Source organism: Balaenoptera acutorostrata, chromosome 8 (genome assembly GCF_949987535.1).
Source record: "Balaenoptera acutorostrata chromosome 8, mBalAcu1.1, whole genome shotgun sequence".
NCBI classification, from domain to species: Eukaryota; Metazoa; Chordata; class Mammalia; order Artiodactyla; family Balaenopteridae; genus Balaenoptera; species Balaenoptera acutorostrata.
In genome coordinates, this window is record NC_080071.1 from 69440028 (window position 1) to 69465766 (window position 25739).

Genomic DNA, 25739 nt, shown 5'->3' on the forward strand with positions numbered 1-25739 from the left:
ATAAATTTATTTATTTATTTATTTTTGACTGTGTTGGGTCTTCGTTTCTGTGCGAGGGCTTTCTCCAGTTGCGGCGAGCTGGGGCCACTCTTCATCGCGGTGCGCGGGCCTATCACTGTCGCAGACTCTCCCGTTGCGGAGCACAGGCTCCAGACACACAGGCTCAGTAGTTGTGGCTCACGGGCTTAGTTGCTCCGTGGCATGTGGGAATCTTCCCAGACCAGGGCTCGAACCCATGTCCCCTGCATTGGCAGGCGGATTCTTAACCACTGCGCCACCAGGGAAGCCCCCTGTACTCTCTTTTTATGTAGTTTCTTTAACTCTGCATAATTATTTTGAGATTTATACATGTTGCTGTGTGTATCAATATTCATGCATTTTTATTACTGAGACTATTCCATTGCATGGATATGCCACATTTTTTAAACCAATCACCTACGGGCTTCCCTGGTGGCGCAGTGGTTGAGAATCTGCCTGCTAATGCAGGGGACACGGGTTCGAGCCCTGGTCTGGGAAGATCCCACATGCCACGGAGCAGCTGGGCCCGTGAGCCACAGCTACTGAGCCTGCGCGTCTGGAGCCTGTGCCCCGCAACGGGAGGGGCCGCGATAGTGAAAGGCCCGCGCGCCGCGATGAAGAGTGGCCCCCACTTGCCGTAACCAGAGAAAGCCCTCGCACGAACTGAAGACCCAACACAGCCAAAAATAAATAAATAAATAAATAAATAAATAAAAAGGAAAAAAAAAAAAAAAACCAATCACCTATTGCTAGACATTCAGACTGTTTCCCATTTGGGGCTATTAAAAATTAAGTTACAGTGAACATCCATTTACAAGTCTTTGTATGGACATACACTTTCATTTCCTTTGGACAGAAATGGCTGGATAATATGGTAAGTATAGGGTTAACTTTTTAAGAAACTGTCAAATTGTTTTTCAAAGTAGTTGTGCCATTTTACATTCCCAACAGCAATGAACTCAACTCAGGAGCTGAAGTTTCCTCATATCTTTATCAACACTTGGTATGGTCAGCCTGTTTAATTTTAACCTTCCTAATATTATGTAGTGGTATCTCATTGTGGATTTGATTTGCATTTAAATGATTAAAGAGGTTGAACATTTTTTAATGTGCTTATTTGCTATCCATATATCTTGTTTGGTGACGCGCCACCAAATCTTCTGCCCATTTTATATTGGATTGATTGTTTTCTTACTATTAAGCATTGAGCGTTCTTTACAGATTCTGTAAGTACTGTTACCTTGTCTTAGCCTTGCCTTTTTGTTCCTGTAACACTGTCTTTTGAAAAGTAGAAGTTTTTAATTTTGGTGAAGTCCAATTTATCAATTTTTACCTTTTATAAGTTGTGCTTTGGGCATCATATCTAAGAAATTTTTGTCTAACCCCAAGGTAACAAAAGTTTTGTCTGCTGTTATCTTTTAGAAGCATTATGAGTTTTGGTTCATATGGTCTATGGTCTATTTTAAGTTAGCTTGTATATTATACTGTATTAGTCAGGGTTCTCCAGAAAAACAGAATAAATAGGATATTTTTATCTATATCTATATCTACATATTTTATATAATTTGTTATAAAGAATTGGCTCACAATTATAGAGGCTGGGAATTCCCTTGTCTGCAATCTACAAACTGAAGACCCAGGAAAGTCCATGGTACAGTTTAATCTGAGTCCAAAGGCCTAAGGACCAAGAGCACAGATGGTTTAAGTCTCAGTCCAAGGGGACCCACTTCCCTACTATCTTCACCTCCGCCTTACCCACCCACCCTCTCTTTCTGCAACCACAAATCTGTTTTCCATTTTTATAATCTGGTGTCATTTTGTAAATGTTATATAACTGAGATAATACAGTCTATAATAACGTTTTTGAGATTGGCATTTTTCCATTCAGAATACATCTCTGGAGATTGACTTAGGTTGTTGTGCGTATTATTAGTTTCTTTCTTTTTATTACTAGTAGTATTTTATGGTATGGGTAACCACAGTTTAACTATTCACCATGGAAGGAAGATTGAGTTGTTTCCAGTTTGGGGCTATTACAAATAAAGCTGCTATAAACATCTGTGTACAGGTCTTTGTGTGATGTAAATTTTCCTTTGTCTGGAACAAATGCCGAGGAGTATAATTGCTGGGTCATATGATAAGAGCATTTTAGTTAGTTGTTTTTGTTTTAAGAAAGTGCCAAATTATTTTCTAGAATGGTACAACTACACACTCCCTATTATTCCATCCATATTTACTTTTAAAATTCAGAGTGGAATTACTTGCTGTTTCTTGTTCATAGACAAATGTTTTCATATAAGATTTCTCAAAAATGCCCCCAAATAGCCTCCAAGAACCCCACAAAACTTTACTGAAAGTTATAGCTCCTTTTATTCTGTTTTAGCTTATTTACTTTATAGTTATCATTCTAAATAACAGATAAATGTAATTTTAAAAGATAATCTGAGGGAATAGTGACTACACAGAGCATTTTCCTGTATAAAGGATTGTTGTTCTCATATTATTAATAATTCTAGGTAACTCATAAAGTTTGTGGACTTTGCTTAATTATGATTCTTTCCATGTCTTAAATAATCATTAAATTGAAATACCATATATCGTAACTATTTTTCTCTTCTTTTGCGGAAACTCTTCAAAAATTGAATGATTTGATGTTCTACTTGGGAAAGGCTGACAGTTTATCTGTTATACTGATTTTGAACTAATAGCAAGAGTTCTTTCCTCTGATTCATTCATAATGAAGAGAAAGAGGGTTCTCTCACTGTACAAAATAAATGTCAGTAGAAATGAAATCTTAACATAGGTCTCATATCACTGATTCCTAGATGTATAAATGACTTCCCATTAATTTATAAAGATGTAAGGAGTAAGAAAGAGAGTTCAATCAAGCTGATTGAATATAAATGTGTAAAATCAAATTTTACATAATAGATGAAGAATTAAAAGGAGTAAAAGGTCCATGATATTAAAATATTAAGCTATAATACTCATTTGTATAAGCATTCAGCTATTTTAAGGTTATTTATAGAGCACTTCATATTCATATGTACATTTAGTACATTTATATACAATTTTTATATATACTTGCTTATGTGATAAATGATTATCAGAAGAAACCTTGAAGAGGAAAAAAAATCAAAAGTTATATTATTAAAAGCAACTTGTAAAGGCAAGAGGAGTATATTCAAAATCATACTGCACAGTATCATGAATCTCTGACTGTTTGTATTCATCACTTTCCTGTCCTTGTAGAAAATATAATCAATTCCTCAAATTCTTTGTATATCAACTTCTGTCTAAGACCCCCACATTTGTTTTCAGTTTCTTCCTTTAAGATGTTGACAAGCCATCAGTACACCCTTGTACTGCCCATTTCATGATAGTCCATCAACTTCTTGATCTATTTATTTCACCAACTCACATTAATTTTTTCAGGTGTGAAAGCCTCTCACTCCTGTCCCTTCTCCCTTGATTTTCTGTTATCTGCTTTGACATTAGTTGAAAAAGAGAGTATTGGCTTCACGCAAACTCCTACCTTCTTTTCTGCTGCCTACTACCTTCCTTAGTCTGTATTCAGATGCTCAATTTCAGAGCAGTTTTGGATCAGGGAAACAGTATCTATTGTAGGAAAGCAATAATACAAACAGGAAACCATAATAATTACTTTCTTCTCATTCTTTCCAAATGACTAGATGATGGTATTCAAGGCTGGTTGATCATTTTCTGCAGAGTGAAAACATGGGAAGTGTCTCCACAAAAGGCCAAGGAAAATACTTCTTTGAAGTTCTTAAGAGAAAAGAAGTTTTCAATCAGCACCAAGAATTCAACCGCTCTCTGACCTCCCAGAGTGATAGTCCCATAGGAAGGAGTAGAAGGGCCTATTCAATGGCTTACAGTTTGAAACACCATTATAAACTCTCTAAAGAAACTTTAGCAATGTAGTTGTTAGGCAATCTTTAACTTCTCTTTTTTTCTGGAAGCTGTAAAATTGTTTTTTCTTGATCTCATCTGAATTACACCTGTCTATTAAACATTTGGAGAGATAATAATGTGCTTAGTATTTTGACCTTTACAGAGAATATTGAACTTGCTTTCATTAAAATAGAGGCAAGCTTAAATAATGGATCTTGCTACTGTGCTGTATGTGTGAAAGTAAATGGATTAGCTCAAAATATTGAAATGAAGTACCTGTCTACAAGCACAAAGGCAGAAAAAATATCTTCTCGTTCATTGTACGAGACTACCTACGTATGCTGTTTGCATTACTTACCATACGTAGAGGCATGGGTTTGACTTGGAATGTATTTGGACAGATACTATTAATCTTTTTTTATAAAGGCTGAACAGTATGATTTAGTTGTAATAGTTCAGTTTTTCTGATCAGGTCAACATAGGTTCAAATCCTTACTCTATGACTAGCCATGCAGCCTTGGGCAATTATTTACATATTACTTATCTGTAAAGTAAATAATAATATTTACCTTTCTGGGTTATGATGAAGATTAGACATCATATTAGTAGTATACAATGCAGGGTTACTTATCTAACTAAGCCCTCAATAAACATACTTAAGAGAAATGTGGAAACATACAAGTATATCCATGTGTTTACTTTTAGAAGTATTCATTGAGAAATTACTTAGTTTATACTGGACAATGCTAAGAAATGGGGATATGATGGAAATATGAAATAAAATACATATTGTCTCTATGTAAGGATTACAGTCCAGTTAGGAAGACAGCATTAGATAATCACTTATATTGTATAATATAAATTTTTTTGAGAGAAAATATAACAGTGGTCCTAACCTAATGGGTAGGTAGCATTAGGTCAGTCCACAGAAAGAGGGACAACAATGTGAGACGAGAAGGATAAATAGGAATTATTAGGCAAAGAGGGCTAGGGGAAATTGGGGATTACAAGTCTAATCAAGAGAGTCTGAGCAGTGAATAAGATCAGTGCTTTCACAGAACCGACTGCACATGAGCATTGAGTGGGAAAGTAATATCTGAGGAACTAGTGAGGTGAAAAATGGCCAGATTATGTAGGACCTAGTGACCATTTAAAGGGCTTTCTGCTTTGTCCAAAGAGCTGTGGGAAACTGATGAAGGATTTTAAGCAGGAGAGTTAGGATCTTATTCTTAAAATATCACTCCAATTGCTTTGAAGGGACTGACTTAAAAACATGTTTGAACAGTTGGTGGCAGAGAGAAAATAGTGAACTGTTCAGAGATAGGCATATGACCCAAGCAGGGTCAACCGGGGCTCTTTCCACAATACAGATGCTGGGAGAGAGAAAGTAGAGCTATTTTACCTGTACTTATAAACTTTGTGAATTCTCCAAGCCAAGGCCAAACATTTTTAATGAAGAAAGAGAGCTGGCCTAAGAAGAAAGCAGAATCGGGCAATGTCTAAGGACTGAGTCCTGGTGATGTTGTTTAACCCCTAGATCCGTCTGTGCCTGAAGGAATATCCCTTGCAATTCTCAGTTCTGTGAGCTGGTATGCTCTCTTGTTTGCTTTTATTTTCTATTTCTTTTTTGCCTTTTAATTACGCTTATTATTTTCTTTGTTATATGAAAAGACTTAAAGCTTGTACAGTTATGGCCAAGTTTTATTTTTTCCAACTTTATTGAGACAAAGTTACTTCTAACATTGTTTAAATTTAAGGTATACAATGTGATTTGAAACACATATATATTATAAAGTGTTTACCACAATAAGTTCAGTTAATACATCCTTCACCTCATATAATTACCATTTTGTTATTGTGGTGGTGGTGAAAACATTAAACCTCTACTCTCATAGCAACGTTCAAGTATAAGATAGAGTTTTGTTAACTATAGTTGCTATGCTGTACCTTAGATCCCCAGAACTTGGTCATCCTATAACTTAAAGTTTGTACACTCTGATCTGCATCACCACATTTCCCCCACTCCTCAGACCCTGAAAACCACCATTCTACTCTCTGTTTCTATGAGTTTGATGTGTTTAGATTCTGCATGAAAGTGATATCATACAGTATGTGTCATTCTCTGTCTAACTTAACTCACTTAGCATAATGTCTTGAAGGACCACCTATGTTGCCACATAAGGCAGGATTTTCTTTTTTTTTTATGGCTGAATAATATTCTAGTGTGTGTGTATGTGTGCACACACACATGTGTATATATGACACATATTCTTTATCCATTCATCTGTTGACAGACACATTGTTTCCATATATTGGCTATTGTGAATAATGCTGCAGTGAACATCAGGATGCAGAGAAGTGGGATTGCTAGATCATATGGTAATTCTATTTTAATTTTTTGAGGAACCTCCATACTGTTTACCATCATGGCTGCTTCAATTTACATTCCCACCAACAGTGCACCAGAGGTCCCTTTTCTCTATACCCTCACCAGCGCTGGCTATCTCTTCTCTTTGATAATAGCCATTCTAACAGATGTGAGGTGACATCTCATTGTGGTTTCATTTTGTATTTCCCTGATGATTAGTGATGTTGAGCACCTTTTCATGTACTTGTTGGCATTTGTATGTCTTCTTTTGAGAAATGTCTATTCGCATCCTCTGCCCATTTTTTAACTAGATTGTTTGTTTGTTTGTTTTGTTACTGAGTTGTATGAGTTCCTTATATAACTTGGGTATTAATGCCTTATCAGATATATGATTTGCAAATATTTTCTCCCGTTCCGTGGGTTGGCTTTTCATTTTGTTGATTGTTTTTGTTGTTGTTTTTGCTATGCAGAAAATTTTTACTTAATGTAGTCCCACTTATTTTTACTTTTGTTGCTTATGCTTTTGGTGTCATATCCATAAAGTCATTACCAAGACCAATGTCAAGGAACTTACCTTCAATGTTTCTTCTAGGAATATTGTGGTTTTGGTCTTATGTTTAAGTCCTTAATCCTTTTTTTTTTTTTTTTAAACATCTTTATTGGAGTATAACTGCTTTAAAATGGTGTGTTACTTTCTGCTTTATAACAGAATCAACTATACAGATACATATATCCCCATATCTCCTCCCTCTTACATCTCCCTCCCACCCTCCCTATCCCTTTGCATTCATTTTGTGAATGGCATAGGACAGGGGTCCAATTTCTTTCTTTTGCATGTGAATATCCGTGTTTTCCCAACATCATTTTGAAGAACTATCCTTTCCCCATTGAATCTTGTTGTCTCCCTTATCAAATATTAGTTGAACTTAGGTGTGGATTTATTTCTGGGTTCTTGATTCTGCTCCATTGGCCTATGTGCCTGTTTTTATGCCAGTACCATACTGTTTTAATTACTATGGCTTCCAAACATAGGGGATATTATTCAACTTTCTGGACATCTGTACATTCATCTGCAAAATGGTGATAATTATACTTTAGAGGGTAGTGGTGATGATTAAATTAAACTATATAGGTTGAGTCTGGCACTTTTTCTCTACTTAGCTAAATATTGCAGACACCTAAAATCAGTGAGAAGAAATGGATTATTCAGTAAATTATGTCAATATCCTAGCCAAATTAAGATTTTTAAAAATTATGCTGTACCAAAACTTCTAGATGGATTAAAAATTTCAATATAGTTTTAAAGTACTAGAAGAAAAAAGATAGACTATGCCAAGATCATAAACATAAAAAAGAGAATGATGTATCCATTTTACTAGATAAAAACATTAAATGTTTGTCTATCAAAAGACAAAATTTTAAAAAATTACTTATAGAAGGAAAATTATACACAACATATTTAAGACACAAAAATTTAATGGATTTAATTCATGATGAGCTATTTCAAATCCAGAATTAAAAATGGATAAAGCTTATAACTATGTAATATACAAAAAATAAATAGAAAGGATCAGTCAACACATAAAAAGAGGCTCAATATCAACTAAAAAATATAAATTTAAAAGACCTCTTTTTCATATTTCTGATCACCAAAATTTAAAACCATGGATAATATCAAGTGTTGTAAAGGGTAGTGGAAAATATTCCTTATCAAACATTGTTTAGGGCAAGTGTAAACTAATCTAGTAGTTTTGAAAGATGACGTAGCAATATATACCAACATTTATTATATATAACCTCATTTCACAGAAATTCCACTTTTAAGTGTTTAGCTCAAGGAAATGATTGCATAGTACAAAATGTTTTATGAACTAAGATTCACATTATGGCAGTACTGATATGAAAAATAGAAAATAAATGAAATTACCATTAATATGGCACTTATTCAATAAATATTTTTATACACAGCTTAATTGAAATTGTATCAAGCATCTTTTCTGACTATAACGCTACGAGATTGAAAATCAACTACATGAAAAAAGAACAGTAAAAAAAGACAAATACATTGAGTCTAAACAGTGCACTACTAAATAACCAACAGATAACTGAAGAAATCAAAGAAGAAATTAAAAAAAACATAGAAACAAATGACAATGAAAACACAACGACCCAATATGTATGGGATGCAGCAACAGCAGTTCTAAGAGGGAAATTTATAGCAATTCAATGTCACCTCAAGAAACGAGAAAAATCTCAAATAAACAATTTAACCCTGCACTTAAAACCACTAGAGAAAGAAGAACCAGAAAATCCAAAGTCAGTCAAAGCAAAGAAATCATAAAGATCAGAGCAGAAATAAATGAAATAGAAATAAGGAAAACAATAGCAAAGATCAATAAAACTAAAAGCTGGTTCTTTGAGAAGATAAAAAAAATTGATAAATTCTTAGCCAGACTCATCAAGAAAAAAAGGGAGAGGACACAAATCAATAAAATTAGAAATGAAAAAGGAGAAATCACAACTGACACTGCAGAAATACAAAGGATTATAAGTGACTACTACAAACAACTATATGCCAATAAAATGGACAACCACGAAGAAATGGAAAAATTCTTGGAATGGTAAAATTTTCCAAGACTGAACCAAGAAGAATTAGAAAAAATAAACAGACCTATCACAAGCAATGAAATTGAAACCATAAATAAAAATCTTCCAACAAACAAAAGTCTAGGACCAGATGGCTTCACAGGCAAATTCTATCAAACATTTAGAAAAGAGCTAACGCCCATTCTTCTCAAATTCTTCCAAAAAATTGCAGAGGGAGAAACACTCCCAAATTAATTCTACGAAGCCACCATCACCCTGATACCAAAACCAGAAAAAAGATATCACAAAAAAAGAAAATTAGAGACCAATATCACTGATGAACATAGATGCAAAAATCCTAAACAAAATACTAGCAAACAGAATCCAGCAGCACATTAAAAGGATCATACATCATGATCAAGTGGGATTTATCCCAGGGATGCAAGAATTCTTCAGTATATGCAAATCAATCAATGTGATTCACCACATTAACACTTAAGGAATAAAAACCATATGATCATCTCAATAGATGCAAAGAAAGCTTTTGACAAAATTCAACACCCATTTATGATAAAAACTCTCCAGAAAATGGGCAGAGAGGGAACCTACCTCAACATAATAAAGGCCATATATGACAAACCCACAGCAAGCATCATACTCAATGGTGAAAGACTGAAAGCACTCCCTCTAAGATCAGGAACAAGACAAGGATGTCCACTCTTGCCACTCCTATTCAACATAGTTTTGGAAGTCCTAGCCATGGCAATCAGAGAAGAAAAAGAAATAAAAGGAATACAAATTTGAAAAGAAGAAGTAAAACAGTCATTCTTTTCAGATGACATGATACTATACATAGAAAATCCTAAAGATGCCACCAGAAAACTACTAGAACTAATCAATGAATTTGGTAAGGTTGCAGGATACAAAATTAATGCACAGAAATCTGTTGCATTCCTATACACCAACAATGAAAAATCAGAAGGAGAAATTAAGGAAACACTCCCATATACTATTGCAGCAAAAAGAACAAAATGCCTAGGAATAAACCTGCTTAAGGAGGCGAAAGACTTGTACTCAGAAAACTATACTGATGAAAGAAATCTTTCACTTCTTTCACTGATGAAAGAAATCAAAGATGACAAAAACAGATGGAGAAAAATACCATGTTCTTGGATTGGAAGAATCAATATTGTGAAAATGACAATACTATCCAAAGCAACCTACAGATTTAATGCAATCCCTATCAAACTACCAATGGCATTCTTCACAGAATTAGAACAAAACATTTTACAATTCGTATGGAAACACAAAAGTCCCCAAATAGCCAAAGCAATCTTGAGAAAGAAAAACGTAGTTGGAGGAATCAGGCTCCCCGACTTCAAACTATACCACAAAGCTACAATAATCAAGACAATATGGTACTGGCACAAAAACAGAAATATAGATCAATGGTACAGGACAGAATGCCCAGAGATAAACCCATGCACATATAGGCACCTAATTTTTGACAAAGGAGGCAAGAACATATAATGGAAAAAAGACAGCCTCCTTAATAAGTGGTGCTGCGAAAACTGGACAGCTACATGTAAAAGAATGAAATTAGAATACTACCTAACACCATACACAAGAATAAACTCCAAATGGATTAAAGACTTAACTGTAAGACCAGACACTATAAAACTCTTAGAGGAAAACATAGGAAAAATACTCTTTGACATAAACCACAGCAAGATCTTTTTTGATCCACCTCCTAGAGTAACGGAAATAAAAACAAAAATAAACAAATGGGACTTAAACTAAGTTTTTGCATAACAAAGGAAACCATAAAGAAGACAAAAAGACAATCCTCAGAATGGGAGAAAATATTTGCAGATGAAACAACAGACAAAGGATTAATCTCTAAAATATACAAACAGCACATGGAGCTCAATATCAAAAAAACAAACAATCCAGTTAAAAAATGGGTGGAAGATCTAAATAGACATTTCATCAGAAAAGACATACAGATGGCCAAGAGGCATATGAAAAGATGCTCAACATCACTAATTTTTAGAGAAATGCAAATCAAAACTACAATGAGGTATCACCTCACACCGGTCAGAATGGCCACTATCAAAAAATCTAGAAACAGTAAATGCTGGAAAGGATGTGGTGAAAGGGAACCCTCCTGCACTGTTGGTGGGACTGTAAATTGATACAACCACTATGGAAAACAGTACAGAGGTTCCTTAAAAAATTAAAAATAGAACTACCATATGACCCAGTTATCCCACTACTGGGCATATACCCTGAGAAAACTATAATTCAAAAATAGTCATGTACCACAATGTTCATTGTAGCTCTGTTTACAACAGCCAGGACATGGAACCAACCTAAATGTTCATCGACAGATGAATGGATAAAGAAGATATGGCACATATATACAATGGAATATTACTCAGCCATAAAAAGAAATTAAATTGAGTTATTTGTAATGAGGTGGATGGACCTAGGGTCTCTCATACAGAGTGAAGTCAGAAAGAGAAAAACAAATACCATATGCTAACGCATATATATATGGTATCTAAAAAAAAAAAAAATGGTACTGATGAAACTAGTTGCAGGGCAGGAATAAAGATGTAGACATATAGAGTGGACCTGAGGACACAGGGTGGGAGGGAGAAGCTGGGGCAAAGTGAGAGTAGCAGCGACATATATACACTACTGAATGTAAAATAGTTAGCTAGTGGGAAGCAGCAGCATAGCACAGGGGGATCAGCTCAGTGTTTTGCGATGACTTAGAGGGGTGGGATATGGAGGATGGGAGGGAGGCTAAAGAGGGAGGGGATATGGGGACATACATATGCATATGGCTGATTCACTTTGTTGTACAACAGAAACTAACATGGTATTGTGAAGCAATTATACTCCAATAAAGATCTATTAAAAAATAAATAAATTAAAAGAATAAGGCATACTGAGTGAAGTAAGTCAAACAGAGAAAGACAAATATCATAATATATCACTTATACATGGAATCTAAAAAAATAATATAAATGAACTTATTTACAATAAGTGAAATTTTCTACAGTCACAAGATGTAGAAAACAAACTTATGGTTCCCAGCAGGGAAGGAGTGGGAGAGGGATAAATTGGGAAATTGGGAGTGACATATACACATTACTATATATAAAATAGATAACTAATAAGGACCTATTGTATATCACAGGGAACTCTATTCAATACTCTGTAATGACCTATACAAGAAAAGAATCTAAAAAACAGTGATATATGTATATGTATAACGGATTCACTTTGCTGTACAGCAGAAACTAACACAACATTAGAAATCAACTATACTCCAATAAAAAGTAAAGAAAAAAAAAGAATAAGGAAGAGCTCTATATACTGACATGGAAGATCCTCAGTATTTAAATATATATGGTATGATCCAATTTATATATGAACATATGTTTCATTATCTATTTACCTATTTACCAAAAAGTATGTATTATTTTATATGTCTATTGTTTTGTTTTCTAACAATGATAAAAGTACTATTATAATTAGAAAAATAAAATTATTTCAATTTGAAAGGTAACTATGAATATAGTTTCTCTCTTTTTTATGTTGGTTTTAAGTGTATATGTGCAAATATTTTAAAAATAGAGATGTCTGAGTTCAAATGTAACTCAGATTACAAAGGTTTGGTGTAGTATTTATCTCTTCACTGTTCATATTCTGGTGTTAAAAATTTATGCTTAACTATTTAAAGAAACTTCAAATGCTTTTATAAACCTACTATAAAACTCCTTCCAACCAGCACTGTTTTGTCCCTACCACAACCATACAAATGAAGGAGGCAGAAAATGTTCCAGCTTTTCATGTCCTAGAGTTTCTCTCAATCTCAGTCTCTTCAAACCATAAAGTCTGCTTTGAAAATTTTAACTTAAAAGAGTAAGATTGCTCAAGCTATGGTCACACTTTATAGATGAGGTGAGGTTTTTCTTTTATTGTCATTGCTGTTTTAAATCATGTTGAACTCCAAAAAACACTGTTAAAAGTCAAGGCTGATTTTTCTTTTAAGCTACCAAGCCGATATACAGATTTAGATGAGAGTATTTTATGGTGACTGTGTGTGTGTGCGTTTATGCGTGTGAATGCATGTGTATGTGTCCGAGGGTTGTGTACATGTGTATGTGTTGTGTGAGCATATGAATACACACCTTATGCTGTATGTCTGTGTATCCATATGTCTTATAATGAATATGTGTGTGTGCTCATATATGTCTTGTGTGTGGTATATTAAGAGAGAATGTCTAAAAATGCAATATTTAAGTACATTTAAAATGAAGCAAATATTTGTTTTCCTATTTGCAGATAATACTATGGATGATAAAATGGCCTTAATCACATGTGGGCAACCATTGCAGGCTCAGTGTAAACATCAGCAGCACATCTGAAGTCAAGCTTATAGGATAATTACATTTCTGAAAATGCAGGATCCAATGTACTATGAGACCGAAACCCAAATTTTGATAAATGGATTTCATGCAAAAATTGTTTACTCTAAGATGTTAAAAATGAAAAATTATATGCTTAATTTTAAATTATAGCACTACAAAACTGCTTTCTTCTAATTGCTTCATTTCTTCCTGAAACTGTAAAGTCAACTATAAAATAGGTTCATGGTTTGAAAAATGGATAAACCTCCAAGAGACCTACCACTGAAAGTTGAAGAAAATGTTAGATTTTTAGTTGTTTATTATTATTATTATTATTTATCTTCTTTTGGTTGTTTCAAAATTTTAGAAGTCTTAAAGAGATATGGAATAATTACATAAATTTTTCCTATCTTGCTTTTTCACATTTAATTTCTTTCCACATTTTCTTTTCCCATTTGCTTTTTATTCAGGTTTACAAAAGGTAAAAGAAGGGATTTGTGAAATGATTAAATGAGTTAAAGAAAAAGAATGTTTTTCTCTCATTCTTTTATTTTTTCTTAGTTTTTTTGTTTGTTTGTTTGTTTTTGTCTTCATACCTAAATCTTACCTTTGGAAGGTAGAGGTACTATTGTTTTATTTTCATTTTGTTTTGTTTTTTGAAGTAAGTGAAAGAAAAGGAGAGTATAACCCTGACTTAGGGAAATATTTATAAGTTAGTATTGAAAAAGTTTCTATCTTACTTCCATGAATAATCTACTTTGTCTGGGGCATGTACAAACACAAATATAGTAATGTGGGATAAGAAGCTTAAGTAGAGAAAAAAAAAAGCAAGCTTTCTGTCAGGTTTCAGAAATGTATAAAACCAAGGAAATAATCTAGGCTCAATGAAAGGATAAATCTCATTCAATGTGGACATGCATATTTTGATATATAATAATATTTTATATTTCTTGATTCTATGAGGAACAGAAGAATATATAAGAACTTAAGTTCACTCAAAACAGGAAACTCATGTTGCAATAGGTTTCTTTTCTCTGGAAAATACTTTTAAGGATCCAAAAGAGCTAAAATGTGAATTCCTCACAAATTATAAGTTATATTTTATAAAAATTGCTAGCCTGAGCTGCCTTAAACCCTTTCTGGTACAAGGTGGGGTATAAATAAATTAATTAATTCACGGACTACTTAACTTGGTAAATTTAAATCATGTTGGCCTCTTAAGAGTTTACATTTTTAAAAAAGTCCTATACTATTCATTCACATACTTAATGAACTTAATCATTATGTATGTATACCCTTGTGATTGTTCCAATGGTGAGATTAAAGAAGCAAGAAGACTTCCTAAGAGCAAAATGTTTCTTAAGAAATGTGACTTTTAAAAGGACTGACTTATCATGACCACAACAAGAATATGCATCTGTAAACAGATCCTTTGAATTCTAAGTCATTTTATTTTGTATTTATTATAAGTAAGTCACTACTATATGCATAATAGTAGCACTTATAGGATGCAGAATAAAGTAATACCCAGGAGAAAAACAGGGAAGAATTAAGTATTAATCATTGGAGTATCAAAGTATAAGATGGGAATGACTTAGTTATATACTCATGAAAACATTATTTGCTTCTGTGCAACAAAGAAGTGATGGAATGGATCGATGAGTAGTAAAATACATGAAAAAAGAGATTGCTCCTTGCCTACAAAAACACATTTATGAAATGAACTTTTGCAAACTTCTGGAACAGCATTTTTACACATTTCAGAAGAACACGTCTTTTTTTTTTTTTCACCACTCCTAAATGGCAAATACTTTATTATTTGTTATTTGTTATTATTTGTTATTCTATGTTATCAAATTCTCTGAAACAAAAAGTAAACAGAAAATTTAATAGAGTGGATTTCCATAAATTGATTGGATCCAAGGAATTACCCGGGATGCTTATTAAACATTTAGATTCCCAGGTTCCACTTACACCTATTGAATCTAAATCTCCACAGGACGGTTCTTATGATTAGGCAAGATTTGAGAACATGAAATACATTAGAAAAGCATGCAATGTGTTATAAAAAGTTACCCATTTGTTTTATACCAACCTTTTTTAAGGGTTGAGAAAAAGAAGGCAACAATTCTGACCCACCACTATGTTTAACTGTTTGGTCCAATGTAGAATGAGAAAAAAAAATGTTTAAAGTTTCTAGATTTTTAATGTTTGGGTAATGTACTTACTACAGTTTTCAGCTTTCCTGTTGTCCCGGATCACTATTCTTTGGTTGATTGTGCTGAAGAGCGTTGTCCAGTTAATGGTATGATAATAACACAGGTTGCTGTTGTCAGTGATATAGATGTTTCCTGCACTGATTTCCTTCAGGGATTGGAATTGTAGAGAAGTGATACCCTGTTGCTTGAGGATAAGCAAGGAAAGGCCACTAAAGAGAGGGGAGAGGAAAAAAATGGAACAGTAATAGTTGTTTTCTGGCCATGACATGCATTCTTGAAGTAAAATAAGGATGTCATATTTTACTCCAAAAGAATGTTAATAGAGTATAAAAATGATTGAATTAATAACCCTGAGATACAAATACCATTTCTTTACTTGCTATATGTTGACTGTTTTAAAAGTAATCACTTGACCCCCCCAAAAAAGCCCATCTTTTATAATTATGAATATCAATGATATCTCTATCTCTGTCTATATATGTACCATTGATGTATCTGCTCACTGCCTTCCCTCCTAACCCCTGAATCTTAAGTTCCTCAAGAATGAAATCCTGTATTAAGACTAAATAATTAAATAAATGTTTATGGGGTGACTGTTCATCTACCCAGAGTAAGACATTAATTCTATTCTGACTATTTAATAGATTTAGACACACTTTCAGAAGGTAAATATCTCAGAGAATGACCATAGATATTTAGCCTTAATTTATACCTCAGAAACCAAAGTGTTAATTGTAATACTTGAAAAATGTATAAGGATAGGAGATGTTAAAAATTAAAGAGAAGAATAAAACTAAAATAAAAAAAAAATACTCAGAAGGCTTGGACAAGTGAGAAAGCATCTCTAAAAGTTAAATAACAACTACACTGTAGAAACAAATTATCATTTCAAGGATGTTGTTTTCTCAAAATAGTCCACTTTGTAATTAAATTATTTTTCTATTTTTTAAAGACTAAATGTGTTTCCCACATTTCAATCAACTTATGAACATTATTTTATATTTTGGAAATCAAAGCTGTCCTCTAAATTTGCTTTGCTTTTAGTACTCAGATTTTTTTTCATGTGTTTTATATATACACATGCATGGAGAACTATAATATACAGATATATAACGTGTGTATGTACCCAAATGGGATGTAATTCACTTTCTCAAATCTTTGTTTCCATCATAAGCACCCTTAGTTGTTGATTACAATGTGAGCATAATAATGCCTTGACTTAGATTTATAACACTTTATTCAATGGATAGTAAAAATTGGTTCCATATAGCACTTGAATAGATTATATCTCTCAACTATCCTTTTTTATTAAGCACTTTTCCCCTTTACATTTTAGAACCTCTTACAGATATACCTGTTTTAATAGCAAAATTCAATGGACTTCCTGTGAACCATTATTATAGAATATTTAATGACAGTATTGATTTTAGGCATCTTTTGGATTTAAGTAGAAAAATTATCAAGATCTCCTTATATAAATCAACTTTTAACTGTTCATAAACAATAATTTTGTGCAGATGAAATCTGAAGTAAAATAAAAACAGTGGCTTAATAAATATTAAAACATATATTTTTATTATGTGAATAAAAATATTGACATTAGAACTTTAGAACAGTATCCTTCTGAGCCCTGATTATCTGTCCATTATTAACCAGCACTGCATGTAGCATAGTGGACCAAATTCTAAAATATCAGCGCTGTGATGCTTTGTTCAAATGATAGCTCCAGAGACAAAATGAGAACTTCCTGGTAAAACAGCATTTGTATCCCATACACCGAAGTCATTACAAAGTCATTCAAGTCTATCTTCTAATTATGATAACATATGATAAAAAAGAAGGTTCAGTTTTATGGTTCACATCATGGACTCCACAACTGCCAAACACTAAAATTACTTTAAGTGACAGGCAGTTGAAAAATCAAGTTGTATACTTTAAAGCACAATCAGGAGTATTTTTCATTGAGCTTTCCTTTAGAATTTAAAGTGGAAAACCAATATTTCTAGAATCAGTAAATCAATGAGTCTGATGGCTATGACATAATGTACACATGATGCAGAGACCTGTAACTTTGAATATATACACCTACCTATAGAGTACTCTTCCACCAATGGTCACCAGGTTAGAAAAAACACTGAAGTCGGTCATGTTTGGGGGCCATGATTGTATGTTCAAGAAACCTACAAAAGATAAGGGCAGTAAAATAATTCAGAATATCATTGTCTCAGTAACAGTGTTTAATACCAATTATTCTTAAAATATGATGAAAATGGGAGGTAAGAAAAAGGCAGCAAATATTCCTATTTTTGAACCATTCTATCTCATATTTCTTCTTCCAAGATTCAGTGTCTTACCCAAAGTTTCTGGGCTACAATACTCAATAGATGATGAATGTCAAAATAATGAACACCAAGAATATATACATACAGAATTATATAAATGTATGGTTTAAAGATTTAAATGATTCTTAATTTGATTTATTCTTCTAAATGGAAAAAATATTTAGTCTAACTAGACAAAGAGTTTAATTTCTCTGAAATCTTTTGCCACCTTATCTGTACACTTACAACATCAGCTGTCTGTCTTGCATTCTAAGACATTTATGTATATAACTAAGCCTCCTTATTTGATTTTACATTCTTTGATAGCAAACCCATGTCTGATTCATGTCTATGGGCCCCATATCACCTACTATGACAGCTCTGAACATATTAGGCCCTCAGTAAACATATGCTAAATGAATCCTACATGCTACACATCCTCAATAGTACTTGTGAAAAGTAAATAGAAACACATGGGTTCAAAGATCCACTGACATTTGCAAAAAGAGTAACATCAAAATCTCAAGGATTTTTTTTGTTTAATTCCACAGATTTCAAAATGTGCACAGATGCTAAGGAAGTAAGACACCCATCGTTTAAAATAATACGTGTTTTCAAAACTAGAATTTGCTTTGCAAATTCAAATACTATGTAATATTTTTAACAAAAGACTAAAATTCACATAGTTCATAGCACAACAAACTCACTTTAAAAATTACCTGTTATCTCTCGGACTGTCCGAAACACGTTCAGTTTCTCTGGGTCTATGGCTTCAATTGCATTGTAAGGGTCCCTAGAAAATAAGAAAAAAAAAAAAAAATGAAGCCAAAATTAAAATTAGATAAAGGGATGAAAATATGAGAAATGTGACAAAAATTATTTCATTCCAATGGAATTTTAATTAGCAATAGGAAGGGTAGCAATGTTTTATCCAGATTTTCTATTCTAGATGTGGAAGGGGATTAAAAGGTACTTCCAGGAAATTTTGATGACACAGAATATGAGTTCTTCCTTGAAGGCTATTCTAGATCCAGAGGAACGGTTCAATTTGACTATCCTGAATAAACCTCCAAATATAGCAATTCCATTTATTAACCATTTTATTTTGCCTTTAAAAGTTTATTCTCAATTGGAAAAATAGACACTGCAAATAAATTATGTTATGGTGAGAATAATTGCCTTTTGGGTTCCTCAAAGCATGCTAAATTGCTAACAGAACCTGTAATTTCATAAAAAGGGTGAAAACAAATACAGAAAGTAAACTTTTTTTTTTCTGTATCTTCACATTTATCTATCAAGGCAATCTTGTTCCTATCTGTTTATTTATGTTCACTTTCATATGAAGGAACTATTTGCTTCCCTCTATATGAATCATACTAACATTTGAAAATAAAGTTTACCACAAATTTAACAATACTCAAAATGTGTTGTAAATTTTGGGGATTTTTAAAAATACAATCTCCTAATGCATAAATATATTTTTTGTAATTAATGTTATTGATACATAAATGCCCTGTCTTTACAAAAATTAATATAAAATACCTTTAAAATTAAATAGTTAATGGATTTTTTCAGAAGTTTTCATCTTAGGAAAATATTTTTCATTTATAACATCCTGCCCATACAAAATAATTGCATTCTTGTATATTAAGCCAAATATAAACATAATATTAAACATTTGTCAGTAATTCAAGCACTACTTTCAGATTTTCTTAAGTAATATATAGTAGTTTTTCTAGGTTTTATTACTTTAAAAGGTGCTCTGTGCTATTCTGGGCAAGTAGAAACCTTATAGTAATATATACTCCTCAGAGAAAAATTAAATTCCATTCATTGGTCATTTCTCCAAGAGAGATCAAACTTTCTAAAAACAAGGAATTAGGCTCTTTTAGAAGTTTGTGTCCACCTTTAGCTATCAACTGAATTTTATCCTTGCACTGGATATCTGTTGTTTTACCAGTCTCTGAGAACCTTCTTTTTCACATGGGGAATAAACACTAGGATACATGATCCATTGGAGGCTATCAGTCAACGTGCTCCACAATCCCCTGGCAAACAGATAGGCATATGGCCTTCCTTCTAAGAATTTGAGTCTGAATCCACTGGCATTTATTCATCCTGGCATTAGAGCCTTGAAAACATTTTCTATCAGTTCAGCAACCTTAATCTCTGGAACCACCTTTTACTGGCTCTCTCTGCTTGATTCATCAGCATATTTTCTATACTGTGAACCATCCCATATCTTTTAAAAGAAAAAAAAAATCTTGCTTGATGAAATTACTGCTTCAAACTGAGAAAAACTAAGAAGCATAATCAATACATTGTGCTACTAGTTTAACATGGCGTGTTATAGAAGGCTTGGAAACACTATAGGTGAGTGTCCCCATAATTCACACATAAACAATTAAGATTTTCCTTAATGTGACATGAATACCTTTCAAAAGCTTAAAGTCTAAATTAATATTCTAGCAAACTTGCTCTGTTTGTAACTGAAGATGTACAGAATGAATAGCTATGCTTTCGGTGAATATGGAGCTACAAAATTAGGTTCATCATGTGGGAAAGTTCTGGTTGCTATCATTTTCTAATGCGCAAACATGTCTGCATGCACATGAAATATCAGCTCTGCAGTAGTAGAATGAACTTTCAACATTTGTTCTTTGATGAAAAGCAGTGTCTAGAATAGCTCTAGCCATATAATCAAATATTCCTGCTTTACTGAGAAACACTCAAAGTTCAGGGCAAGCACACAGTAATGGGGTCAGTCCAAACCTTTACTGAGAACACTTCCAGGTTGTCAGGAATGAAATGAATTCTGGACTGTTCACATGAAGCCCAATGGACCATAGAAATTTTATATACTTAATTTTAGAGATTCAGGACTCTCATAAAATAAATTGACAGAATCCCACTTACCAAGTTAAAAGTACCCCTAGGGAGTTCCACCCTACAGCCACTTGAAATCCATAGATTTTAAAATTGAGAACTTTCCTAGCTAAATTCAGGACCATGAAAAAAAAACATTATGTCCACCCTGTCATTGTGTTGGGTGAGCCAAAATAAAGCTCAGGATAAAGAGAGAGAAACATATTTTCACAATTCCATAGAAATCACGTTATTTTTTTCACCAAACTCATTATCTGTTTTCCATTGTCTATCAACATTACAGTCTATCATCTAAGTACTTTCTTGTCTGTGTCACACTGTGACACAGCATGAACATGCTTATTTGGTGAGCATTTTGTTGCTCTAAGCATATTCACAAGAACATTATTAGACATGACAAGACATGAAAGGGGATCCTATGATAACCCTGAACACTGCATTTTGCCTGCAGTTCCCATTCTAAATAAGGAAATAAGAGTGCCTAGTTTATTTCTAGCAATGGCGGTATCGTTCTATAAATTGAACATTGATCTCTTTTATATGTTAATGTTTTAGTTGACAACTTCACAGTAAATTTATTTTTTGCAGAAATTTGTTTTTGAAAAGTATTTGTATGGAAATATGTTAATATAAATGTTTCAGACATTACATGAAATTTCTAAAAATCTTATATGTTCTGGTATAATGTTATAAGTCATAATCCTAGTTATTACTTTAAAATGTATATCTCAGAAATAACTAATTTTCTTGTCAACTGCATTATTATGAAGTTTCATCAAATCTTTAACCGTGGTCACTTTTAAGTCTTTTGTCATTTACAGACAGTTCTGGGTGTACTCTGATGCTTTTGTAAATATGTTCCTATAAAAGGGTTTCATCTTCAGGAAATTCATGGAAAAGACTCTGACAAGTACAGGTTTCTGGTAACTGACTGTACTGCTGAACTGAATGAATAAGCATTTTCAGAACTCTAATGAAAAACTGATGAACTCATAAAAGTGCTAACAAAAGATCAAGATGAAAAAAAATTAATTACATGGGACTGAGTGAACTGATGAGGATGAGTATAATTTTTGTGACTTTCTGTTTGAATTAAAAAAAAGAAAAAATCCCACAAGGACTCAGAGGCAAAGAGTATACAAATCAATTTTCACTGCAAAGTAAAGGAGCTGTTACAGTGGAGGATTACTGGACTGAATGTCAATATTATGACATAGTATGAGTGTGTTTCATGTTTGGTAATTGCAATCATTGTTGCTTTTGTGGTGGTCATCCATGTACAATGCTTGGTGTCAGTCTATTTATCTCTTGTAAAAATAAAATACAGTGTGTGTGTGTGTGTGTGAAAAAAAAAAGAAAAGTATACTCTTACTTAATTATGGATTTTTCATTTCTATTAGTTTAAAGAAATACCCTAGTTATTTTAATCAAACCATACATCCTATTAAAAACTAGTTAGTAGAAGATTTAGGGTAATGGAAATTAAGTGAAGTAAAAAATTTTGTTAATTTACTGAAAGCTTTCTGTTTATAATACCTCATGTTATTCATCTTTAAAATCTCTCTGTCCATATGCACACACATATTACATACATGAATACACATATGCCTATACATAAGTGTCTGAGACCTACTCAATTAACTTTATATCAATACTTTCCTAAAATGAAAGGGAAAGGCTTCAGAATATGTTTCATGTTGGCATGAGACTAGGAATGAGGAACATATCATATTTCACATACATATTTGTCCTGGAAAATGCCTTATATATTATGCTTAAGACGCAATAATATTAATTATAATGTTACATTTAAGTGCTATAATTAAGGACAAATAATAATCGTCTGAACTAGGAAGTATGACTTACAATAAAGTAAGGATTGCCATGAAAATAACTTTGCCTTTATTTGGTTTCCAGTAGTCTATGAAATATTATCTGTTGCACTATATGCTGTGATATAAACTAGGTACTAGATATAGTCACTGAGATTTTCCTCTTGAAGCGCCTTTTTCTCCTTCTTTTTAACTTTTTTTTTGTTTCGAGGGGGTGAGCAATTTTTAACTTCTATTTTTGTTACTTTTCAATCTCTCTCTTTCTCTCTCTCTCTCTCTCTCTCTCTCTCTCTCCTTTCCCTCTGTAACTCCTTCCCTTCCCCCACCTTTTTCTTTCTATTTTATACCATTAATTAAGGTTTACTGTATGCCAGGCACTGGGCTGAACGCTTAAAAAAATGTATATTTTGTTTTATTTTGAATCTCCACGACAACCAGAGGATGTAGGTATTTCTTATTAACCCGGTTCTCAACTTTACGTTGGAGTTGTTTGACATGGAAGCCACCCAGCTCAATACAGATTGTCCATGGTGGAGCCGACCCAGCATGTCCCGTCTCACCATGGTAGCGCCACCCATCTCCAGTAGGTTGGTGCCATGTAACTAAGCATAATCACACGCACATGGTTTTTTAAAGAGATGTTAAAACTCTGGATCTTATTTAAAAAAACACAACAAAACAACAAGAAACACCTCTTAGACCAAATATAACAGAAAGTGAATACATACTATTACAGTTTCTGGCACAGACCCATATGAAAAGCTATCTTTTAAAGTAAAGACATGCTTTATGTACTAAGACCTACAGTAATTTATTTGACTGGAAAGAAACGCTTTGTTCTATTTCTCTTGTTGTTCCTATTTGACGTGTTTATTCATAATGTGTTGAATTGTTTTGCTTCTAGAAATGATATATGCTTAGAGTAATCTTTTGAATTGAAATATGTGAGTGATATGTTTTATCTGTAGCCCGTAGCACTAATATTTAGGGACTGAGTAGTGATATACACAAACAGATAAAATATAAAGTAAAAATATTTATATTTTCATTGCCGTTGAAAGGATGCAGACTTGGTCATTTTCCCAGTTAAAAACAGCAGGTGGTTCTGTAATGAAGGGGCCCAGAAAATGTTACAGTTTTTTTTTTTTTTTTTTTTTTAAATAAATTTATTTATTTTATTTATTTATTTTTGGCTGTGTTGGGTCTTCGTTGCTGTGTGCGGGCTTTCTCTAGTTGCGGCGAGCGGGGGCTACTCTTCATTGCGGTGCGCAGGCTTCTCATTGCGGTGGCTTCTCTTATTGTGGAGCACGGGCTCTAGGCGCATGGGCTTCAGTAGCTGTGGCACTTGGGCTCAGTAGTTGTGGCTCACAGGCTCTAGAGCGCAGGCTCAGTAGTTGTGGCGCACGAGCTTAGTTGCTCTGCGGCATGTGGGATCTTCCCGGACCAGGGCTCGAACCCGTGTCCCCTGCATTGGCAGGCGGATTCTTAACCACTGCGCCACCAGGGAAGCCCTGTTACAGTTTTTATTGCTAAAATGAAATTCATTTAATAGATTTCTTACTAACTTCCCAAGTCTAAAACAGAAAAAGATGCAGCAGGGCAAAGAAAATACCTGAGAGCTCAGAATTTCAACTTACTGATTTGTTTTCTGTGAGATGCATTAATTTATGTTGTTTTGAACTAATTGGTTAGGAATTTGAATGAAATTCCCCACTTTGTCCACTGATACTGTTTCCCTAAACATATCCACAAATGTGCCAAGCTTACTGAAATCTATGGATTTGAGGAAAACGTCCTGTAAATACATCTTAGCTTATATATAAATCTATATTTTTAAATCTAAGTTGTCACCAAATTCATAATCTGGATGTACCCCCAAAATTTGGTTTACAATCACTGCTGGTGAAATCTGGCATTTGATTTTGTTGGAGGAAAGCATTAATGTATAGTGGAACTCTGTGTCAAAAGGAATCAAACAGACAAAACTAAAGAATCTCTTAAGCTTTGTCTGCACTTTGTAAAACAATTTTCCATAAAAATGTAATACTGACCCATGAATACCAGTGACAAGGAAGATCAAATTCCCATTGATTTTGGTGCAGTTTATGAATTTGTCAATGTTACTAGAATCCACGGTCTGAGCTGACATCAATGATCCTGTGCCAATGCCATCACAAGCTGTAGAAACAAGATGCACAATTAGGGAGCTGAGAAAATTTTTCTTTAGTCAATAAATTATTGCATTTTAATTATAAAATAACAGTATTTTTTCATTATAAAATGAAAAAAACTATCATCACCTTTTGGGCAAATGTCAGTGCAAGGTTTACACATTTTAATCCCATTTTCTTCTACTTCCATCTTGGAACTAGGGCAGGCACGCACACAGGAACTGGAATCGACCACGAAGTTATCTGATAAAAAAAGGTAAAATTAGCAATAATGCTGAGGTTCAGCAAAAGATTTTAAAACAAGATATTTTAGGGTTTGAAAATTATTTCCATTTGAAAATGATAGTATGTATGTTTCTTTCCCTAAAGCAACTCTAAATATCTCCACCTGAAATAGCATCGACGAACACCTACATTCAAATCCAAGCGCAGTGTGTGTTAACAACAACTGGTAGTTGCCTGACTACTGCTCCTCATTCTGAATTGCCCCCAAGATAGTGAATTTCTTTTATAGACTTAGGAAACTGCAGGACATTTAGTTTGTGTTTTTCAGTAGTTCCACTTCATTTCATGTCATGATGCAAGTTTGAAGTCTAAAAATACTTCAAGTTACATGAAGCACAAATGAAGCTGAAGTTAAACTGCCTTGGATGAAGGGAGTGCACTTCATACCCAAGAGGAAATGTTTAAAATGTGTTCATCTTTCAATGGAGTGCCGTAGAAACTGTCCCACCGTTTCACACGAAGAAACAAAATGAAATTTGAAAGGGCAGTACTTTAGGAAAGGTATACTAACTAAACCAGGAACATCTAATTACCTGACATGGTGAAATGTTTAGGAATCCAGTGGTCTGGAATATGCCAGAACATTCCCTCCCAAAAATAAGGACAAATTTTTGCATCTAGATGCCTCCCACGCTAAAGGGAAAACACAATACCTGCTAGGCTGCTTTGGGTTTTTAAGGCAGCATCTTTCCATGTTTGGAAAAACTGCTTGTGGCC

General features: G+C 33.5%; 1 protein-coding gene across 2 annotated transcripts in view; it reads right to left on the reverse strand.

The window, feature by feature from the left end:
* Positions 1–25739, reverse strand: part of ERBB4 (erb-b2 receptor tyrosine kinase 4) — a 1149217-nt gene that overhangs the window by 291241 nt on the left and 832237 nt on the right. For both annotated transcript variants that reach the window (XM_007187864.2, XM_007187863.2), the window contains exons 8-12: positions 24867–24980; positions 24618–24744; positions 18568–18641; positions 17617–17707; positions 15537–15736 (exon numbers count right to left, since the gene is read on the reverse strand). In XM_007187864.2, coding sequence (XP_007187926.2) covers positions 15537–15736; positions 17617–17707; positions 18568–18641; positions 24618–24744; positions 24867–24980 — 606 coding nt within the window. The remainder of the gene's footprint in view (positions 1–15536; positions 15737–17616; positions 17708–18567; positions 18642–24617; positions 24745–24866; positions 24981–25739) is intronic.